General features: G+C 38.8%; 1 protein-coding gene across 2 annotated transcripts; it reads left to right on the top strand.

Moving 5' to 3' along the window:
- Positions 1-24: 24 nt before the first annotated feature.
- BTF3 (basic transcription factor 3) lies at positions 25-7,073 on the top strand. Of its 2 annotated transcripts, none has more exons than XM_045848200.1 (6): positions 25-159; positions 739-807; positions 3,848-3,961; positions 4,271-4,472; positions 5,722-5,778; positions 6,626-7,073. In XM_045848200.1, exons 2-6 carry the CDS (start codon positions 739-741, stop codon positions 6,670-6,672), a joined length of 489 nt encoding a protein of 162 aa, XP_045704156.1. In that variant the 5' UTR covers positions 25-159; the 3' UTR covers positions 6,673-7,073. The 2 variants fall into 2 exon arrangements, with proteins under 2 accessions (XP_045704156.1, XP_045704155.1); XM_045848199.1 differs by lacking the exon at positions 25-159 and adding an exon at positions 184-397.
- The last annotated feature ends 1,368 nt before the right edge of the window (positions 7,074-8,441 follow it).

Below are 8,441 nucleotides of genomic sequence, written 5' to 3'. Positions count from 1 at the left end.
TCCTGACTTTTCAAGGAAGTGGCCTTGCGTCACTTCCGGCCTCCCCCTAGCTGCCATCTTGTGTCCCCGCGTGTGCGCGCTTATTCTCAGCTGGTCTGCCAAAGACCCCCTGAGCACCAACCCTAGTCCCCCGCGCGGCCCCGTTTTCTCTCCAACAAGGTACAAAAAGGCTGTGGACGCCGGCGTGGGAGGAGGACGGGAACGGGGGCGGGAAGTGCCCGGAAGGAGCGAGACAGGGAGGGACAGGGCTGAGGAGAGGAAGGCGATGCGACGGACAGGCGCACCCACTCAGGCTGACTCTCGGGGTCGAGGTCGAGCCAGGGGCGGCTGCCCTGGGGGCGAGGCGACGCTGTCTCTTCCTCCACCTCGCGGCGGAACCCGAGGACAGGAGCCTCAGGTACCGCGAGGCTTTCGGAGAGTGGCCGGGCCGGGCAGGCCCTGGCTAGGCCAAGGCCAGGCCGGGGCCGGGGTGGGGGGTGCTAACCGGGCGTGGGTTACAGCCCTTTTCCCGGGCCTGTAAAGAGGAGGGGAGTTTGGGGGTTGGGGGGCGGGTAGGAAGTTGGTTGGGGGTTCTTTGCGCCCTCTCGAAAGTGAAATTGGGAGCTTTGCGGGGTGGATTTGGGATCCAGGCCTCGGCCTGTGTAGGGTATTTGTTCCGCTGGTGTCCTGGGAAATAACGAGCGCGGAATGCTAGAGTGAACTAGACTTTTCCTCGCTGAGGGTTTCCTGTTTTTCTAGATGAAAGAAACTATCATGAACCAAGAGAAACTCGCCAAACTGCAGGCACAAGTGCGCATTGGTGGGAAAGTAAGTTTTAATAGTATTTTTAAGTTTTAAGGTTTAGGGTCTTCCCCCCTTTTGCTTTTCTAATGTTGATGGCTTGTCAGTTTGTAGGGGGCATTTCACAGAGCTAGCAAATTGGTGAGAGGGGCTGCGAATTAAATTATATATACAATATACTGTGTATCCGTGAATCACGCAGGTTGTATACGCAAAAAAAAAAAAAGCAAGTGAATCGAGATGAAAGCACTTAAACTATATTGTTTTTATGTAAAGTCCAGTGTTACAGTGTTTTAAGTAGAACAAAAGTGTTTCATAATGTAATTAGTAAGGAAATGTGTCATTTCAGTTACAAATCATTGTGGCCATTTCACTTCGGACTTGTTTAGGCCTCAGCTGTCGACTTAATAGTGAGAAGTTGGTATCTTTTGTAAATTAAGGCCTTCCTGTAATGCTTCCTTAGCTAATGCAGTCCAGTGCAGGAGGTGTATATTTTCTAGGGTATTTGAAGGCCTTCCTTTTAGGTACTTTTTGGAATTTGAGAGCAGTGACTATGGATCTGAAAATATTACCTAAGTGTTGGTATCTTTTCATTTTGGCTTCGCAGTTAAGCTAAAAAGGAAGGAATGAGATTGTTTACTGGTGTGTTTTTAAATGATCCGTTTTTGATTAATTGGTTTTTCTTGGATACTGAGCCCTCTACAAGGGTTGTTTTTTTTTAACTTAGTGAATTTTTTTAGATTGTTCTCTAAGGAACTTACTTAAATTAGATGTTCACTCTAGACAGAGGTATGCCTGGTTATGTCTTGCGTTGTTAGCACATTCCAAGTATTTAACAAGGCGTGGTATAGCCTGCAGGAATAGAGCATGTCTCCACTTGGTGAGACTTGTAAGGTATTCATTCACTTGTATGGCAAAAGCTTCTGTACTGCAAGTTTCCTAGCTTTTCTCAACTTTTAGCATTTATGTTCAAGTGGAGTCTACAGTGAAATAGCCAAAAATTGCTCTTAGACTTAAATAGTAGTCAGGATTTGCACCTACCTATTTCAGTAAGTGTTTCTTGTCCTTTTTAGCAATTATTATAAGCTAGGTGTGGCCTCTAAGTGACAGAAACAAAACTGGTGTTCTTTGTGGGTCAGCGTTTTGATGCTCTTATACTGGTGTTTTCAACCACCATGCCTTTTAGTACCAGTTTCAGCACCAATTTGAATAATATGCTTGTGTTTCCATTTTTTTGTTGTTACTTTAAATGTTAGTTAACCTTTAACTTGTAAGAGAAATCATTCTAGGTAAAGGGAAGGCGAGGTTTTCTAGGATCCCTAAGGTTGATGTAAGATTAAACTTGCTTACTAGTTAATAGAGGAAGTATTTCGGTCATTTTAATATGGAAGCATTTTCTTCACCTTTTAAGAAACCTACTTATTGGATGTAAAATTAGGTGAGTTAGTTTTGCCTTAGGGGAAACTGCAAATATTATAAAAACTCTTTATTTCAGTATCTGGTCAGAGCATTGATGATAATTATTTTTGTGAAAATTGTATTCTTTGTATGTAAGTGTATGAAAACTATAGGAAGTGTGCTGGTTAGGGTTTTTTCCAATCATACATAGTAGTTTCTTAGAATGTCTTTTAGACAGGATTCTCTGGAAAACAGGTATCTACATGATCACTTCGAGGTAATTGTTATTTTTAAAGGTTTTTCAGGTGGTTGGTAACTAGTATTCTATGTATCTACTAATATTTCCTTCAATTAAACCATAGTTTATTTGAGCCTATACTATGCTGGATCCTGAGAATATAAAATCTTGATAGTTTAAAGTATATAGGAGGGTTTTAAGGCAAGTAGGGGAGATAAACACCTTTAAAAATTTTTGTGTAATATGCATAGTGCAATAGAAGCATTTTCAAAATACAGAAATGGGAGTGATTTGGCTGGGTGGGTGGGGGTGTTAATTGTGGAGTTTAGGGAAACAGAAGAGATAATGGCTTGAACAGGATTTTAAAGGATGATCAGAATTGATACGGAGATTGGGGGCAGTGAGGTAGGTAGATTGTTGTCTTTCCATTAAGAGCCTTAAGTATAATGTAAAGGGTTTAGCTTCTATGAGAGAGTCTGTGCATGTTATCAAAGTTTTAAGCAGAATATGAGTGATCAGATTTGCCTGGTTTTGGAATTTTGTATGATATTCTAGAGAAAGGGTAGTTTGGAGACTTGGCATATATGTACAGGAGACCATAAGTTTTCCTGAAGCCTATCTGTCTGTATTCATTCACCCATCAAGTTGTTGAGTACTTTCAATGAGCCAGGTACTATCCTAGATACTGAGTTTTATAGCAGTAAATAGAAACCCTCAAGGAGTTTACACTCCAGCGAGCGGAGACAGACGAAATATACTTAATCTCTATCGGTAATGAATATTATAAAGAGAAATAAGCCTGGAGTGAGTGTGGGAATTGCTATTATATTGGTTCATTGGGAGAGGCCACTCGATACAGTGACATAAGAACAAAGATCTATAGTGGCGGGGGGGTAGCCATGTAGATGCTAGGGAAGAGCATTTATTTATTTATTTATTTATTTATTTATTTATTTAGATTTTATTTATTTTTAGAGGAGGGAGGGAGGGAGAGACAAAGAGAAACAGAGAAACATCAATGTGCGGTGCAGCCGCGCTCAATCCACTGAGCTACGCCAGCCAGGGCTGGAAGAGCTTTTACTTAATGTAAAAACAAAAGGTCAGTAGTTCTGGATATCGAGCTTCTGAATAAGGTTTAATTTAGGTTGATAACATGCCACCTCTTTGATCACTTTAGAGCAGATAATGTAAAAAGTAAGACTTTGAAAAGGTCATTCATTTATACCTGACAAAACTAGAACTGTAGAAATTATTATTAAGGATTTGTAGACAATTCCTTTCCTTTCCCTCTTTTGGCTTCCACCTTCGCCTTAACCAGCCTACTCGCTACATAAAAGTTTGTGTCACAGAAATTTGAAACTTTCCATTTGAAAATGTCTGTTGTTACCGTATAAATGTGTGCTGTGTCCTTTCCTATCCTTTGCAATTTAGGGCACTGCTCGTAGAAAGAAGAAGGTGGTTCACAGAACAGCTACAGCAGATGATAAAAAACTTCAGTTCTCCTTAAAGAAGTTAGGGGTAAACAATATCTCTGGTATTGAAGAGGTAAGTGTCAAGTTTTATTTCTTTTCTTTAGAAAAAAAACAAGATTTATTTCAAAAAAGCTTTACTGTTCATAAGTTAAATTATTTTTTTACTCTACTTTCAACAGACCATTTTATATTCCTCTAAAATAACGAGTATCAAGGAGATTGCCAAGGCTGAAAGCCGTTAGATTGCATGCACTCTCCACTCCACCTGTGCTTCACAGGGAAGTGCTAGATTCGTTAGCCAGGCTTCTGCTTTTGCCTGATAAAATGTTGGTTTTAAAGGGGTTTGGAGGGTGTTGCTAGTTTAATTTTTTTTTCTTGACAGGTAAATATGTTCACAAACCAAGGAACAGTGATCCACTTTAACAACCCTAAAGTTCAGGCATCTCTGGCAGCGAACACTTTCACCATTACAGGCCATGCTGAGACAAAGCAGCTGACAGAAATGCTACCCAGCATCTTAAATCAGCTTGGTGCAGACAGTCTGACTAGTTTAAGGAGACTCGCTGAAGCTCTGCCCAAACAATGTGAGTTTTGCATAGTTACTTATTTATCAGTAGCTTTCTAGGATCTCACGGTGCAAAGAGCATGTGAATATCTTCAAATTTGGAAATGCAACCTTTCCTCTAAAAAAATACCAATTTTTACACTGATTTTAATTAAATATTTTTAGTGTATGCAATAATGTACTTTGCTGTGATTATTGTACTTGTTTCCTACTAGCTTTCTTTCTTTGAATAAGAGGCTTTTAAAATGTTTCCCTTTATTAGCTAGAAATGATGAAGATTAATTATGGGCTTTTTTGATAACTGACAGTTTAAAATTAATTATGATATAAATTAATCAGATTTTGTTTGTTGTATCTATACAACTGATATTACCAGTAACCTTTAAGGATTGGCCTTCCACTATTCTGTCGCTTTTAAATTATAGTATGATAACGAGTTAGGTCAGGGCAGAAAATATTGTAGCTGAATTCAAGTGTACATCAGGGGTATGGCTACTTTATGCTGAATCTCTCTGATTAAATTTTGAAGAATGGGAATGTAGAGGCAAGACAGGCTTATTAGTTATTTAGCTATATGTTTTTCTAGGCACGAACTTACTCTGCTTCAGTTTATGGTTTCTTGTGGGGTTTTTGTTTGGTTGGTTTTTGTTTTGTTTTGGGGGGGTTTGGTTTGGTTTTGTTCACATTGAGAGGCTTAAGAGTTTCTAGAAAGTCGTCTTTGCCTTCCAGAGCTGAACTAGGCATCTGCAGCAGCCCACTGAAAATCATATGGGGCTATTACTGTGAGGTCCCAACTCTCAAGTGTAGTTCACTTGCTTCTATAATAAAGAGAAAGTGGATGCTTACCACTCAAAAACTCTTTAATTTTTTTTAATTATTTTAATTTCAGTAAAGGTTTATTGAGGATCTCTCTTAGGCCATGCACAACACAACAGTATTTGAGAAAACAGCCTCTTAGTTTGCCTCCCAAAATAAATCTTAACTGTAATTTGGTGTGTGGGTTCACCCATACCCTGGGGTCTCCCTGTTATTCTCATGCTCTCTCAGTGTCTGTTGTGGGCCAGAGGAATTAAAAGGAGGATAGGTATGGAATTTGATTTGTTGGCTCTTAATTAGTGTTCTTGCTTATTTGTAGAATATCATGCTATTGCTAGATGAAATCCCAAATGTCACATCATGAATATAAACCTTTTATCTGTTCCTTTTGGTTAATATCTATTGAAGACTTAGACAAATGTGTGAATAACATTTACATTTTCCTTTTATAGCTGTGGATGGAAAAGCACCACTTGCTACAGGAGAGGATGATGATGATGAAGTTCCAGGTAGGAACCTTCACTTGTGAAACTGGAGGGTTTCAGCAAGGGAGAATAAAGAATCTTTGTTCTGTAAAAAAGACTACATTGAGGGAGGTGATGCAGAGTAGAGGGCAGGGGGGAGGATTTGAACCTCACTTAGAATGAGAAAAGTAGTGCAGTAATATTTCACTGGGAGTTGTGTTTGTGGACTTGGCTGCCTTTTCTGTTTGGGATCCCAAGAAGTTAGAGGTATATAACCTTAAGTATTGAATAAATAAGTAAGTATATTGTTACCTAAGTGTAATAACTATTTACAGATTACAAATGACCCTTGTTTCCTACTATGAGATACATAAATTTATAAGAAGTTATGGAAAAGTTACTGAGATATCTCAGGATATAATCATTCTAAAGTCAGAAAAGCTCTGTTGGCAATAGTGAGTCATTTTCCTTTCTTAACTGTTACTGAATAATTTTTGTGTGTGGTAAAACAAGTATCTGTTGGGCAGTAGAATCACTAGATCGTAAGTGATTCCACTTTGCATGGACGGGTATCCTGAGGAATCCAGGAGAGCTTCAGAATTGTGTGTCATGGTACTCTGGTTCTGGCCCCCACATTGATTAATGTCTGATACTGCTTAAGTTCTTGAGGTGGGATGGGAATGGGAAGGGTGTATTCATATCCTTGAAGCACAGCATTTAGGTCATTGGCATATTAATGACTTTCTCTTGTTTTAATTATATGCCAAAACATATACTTAAAAATATGCCAAATGGGTAGTGGTCTCATTGGAAATAAAAAGTGTTTAAATATATATCCCAATTTAACTGTAGGATATATTTGAGTTTTCTACCTTTTCTTATCCTTTTCTAGATCTTGTGGAGAATTTTGATGAGGCTTCTAAGAATGAAGCAAACTGAATTGAGTCAACTTCTGAAGAAGATGAACTTGAAGAAGTTACTGGGAGCTGCTATTTTATATTATGACTGCTTTTTCAAATTTTGTTTATGGATCTGATAAAATCTAGATCTCTAATATTTTTAAGCCCTTAGCCCCTTGGACACTGCAGCTCTTTTCAGTTTTTGCTTCTACACAAATCATTTTTTGCAGCTAATTAAGCTGAAGAAGCCTGGGAATAAAGTTTGAAACCAAGGTTAATAAAGTTTTTTGCCTAGTATAGTTATTTTTTTTTATTTCATTGACACTGATTTGTACCCAGAAAGCAAAGTTGTTTGTAGAAAGCTAATCATGGCATGTAATATGACAGATACTCTTTGATGGAATTTTATTATTAAAGATTTAACATGACAGTATAACATAACACAAGTGGTATAGAGTTCTGATGTTTGAAAACTTCTCCATTGGCCCTCAGGAGTTCCATGTTTTACGTGACGGGTGTAAGTATAAGATTGGAACAGAACATTTCTTCATGAGTGAGCGGGGGGTTTTTTCTTTTAATATTGCCTATATTGTAAGCATATCTGAGTGCCTTGTATATAAATTCACACTTAATTTTCTCTCATTTAATCCTCAATCTGTGGTATAGGAACTAACTGCTCCATTTTGTAGATGAAACCAAATTCAAAAAAAGTGAAAGTAGTTAATCCCTTCTGTGTAGGAGATACCTGGGGAAAAAGTAGTGTCACCATAACTTTCTCCTAAGTGATAACACTGAATGAAAAGGGCTACTTTTTCCTTTTTTTAATTGTTTTTAAAATTAAAACAATTCTAATTTTAATTCATATGTGTGTGGAGTTGTAAGAATTTTAACACATGTCTAACTGCCATCATAACCAGGATACTGAACAGTTTCATCACCCAAAAGTTCCCTCAATAATAGGGCTACATTTTAAAACATTGTATTAGCAATTACAACCTTGAAGGAACTTGAAAATTTTTACAAATGATAAAACAATTTTGTGTAATCTGTATTAAGGCCAATTGAAGAAAATTCTTAGTTCCCACTTCAACAATAAGAATTCATTTTATTGGCATTTTCTAAATTTATTTTTAGAGGGGGAGAAACAGCCATGTACTGCCTCTCACATGTGCCTCTGGGGGACTAGGCCCACGACTCCTGACCAGGAACCGAACCGGTGACCTTTCAGTTTGTGAACTGGTGCCCAACTAAGCCATACCAGTCAGGGCAAGAATTCATTTTAAATTTTCATACCAATTTGCAGGTACCGTTTGAAGGTACTCTATAGCTATATCTAAAAGTATTAAATACTACCTACCAAAAGTGAAATGTGTAAGTGGTTTTTGCACATCCTAACCTTGCATTTTTTTTAAGTTTGTGTAACAGTTCTGTTAAAGTAGACTGCTACAGTAACAAGAACTCCAAAACATCAATGATTTACAAAATTACAAAACAGGTTTACACGTTTCCAGACTTGTGGGTTAGGTTAGGCTCTGCTGTGTACTCTCTTCAGGCCCCAGACTAATGGAGCAGCCAGCTTCCTGGGAGAGTGAGGACATGGTTCTTAAAGCTGTTACTGGTATCACCTGTATGTAACCAACCAAAGCAATGTGGGATGGGTTAAGCAAGGGCAGAGGATTGGGGTGGTCTGGAGTGGGGCCTGAAGGCTGGCATTTTTGGTAGGCGTCCAGGTGATGCTGATGCGGCAGGTCCACTGGCCATGCTTTGAGGAGCACAACCAGAGATTGTTGGGGTGACTGGCAGGCTGAG

The sequence above is a fragment of the Phyllostomus hastatus genome, unplaced genomic scaffold, assembly GCF_019186645.2.
Source record: "Phyllostomus hastatus isolate PE091 unplaced genomic scaffold, TTU_PhHast_1.1 phas_contig_58, whole genome shotgun sequence".
Lineage (NCBI taxonomy): Eukaryota > Metazoa > Chordata > Mammalia > Chiroptera > Phyllostomidae > Phyllostomus > Phyllostomus hastatus.
This window is presented reverse-complemented; position numbering and strand designations above follow the sequence as displayed.

Excerpts from the sequence above, each read along its gene's own strand:
- BTF3 (XM_045848199.1), top strand. The coding sequence starts at position 266 with ATGCGACGGACAGGCGCACCCACTCAGGCTGACTCTCGGGGTCGAGGT. Across the intron at positions 398-738 it reads CCCGAGGACAGGAGCCTCAG|ATGAAAGAAACTATCATGAA; the intron begins GTACCGCGAGGC and ends CTGTTTTTCTAG. Across the intron at positions 5,779-6,625 it reads TGATGATGATGAAGTTCCAG|ATCTTGTGGAGAATTTTGAT; the intron begins GTAGGAACCTTC and ends ATCCTTTTCTAG.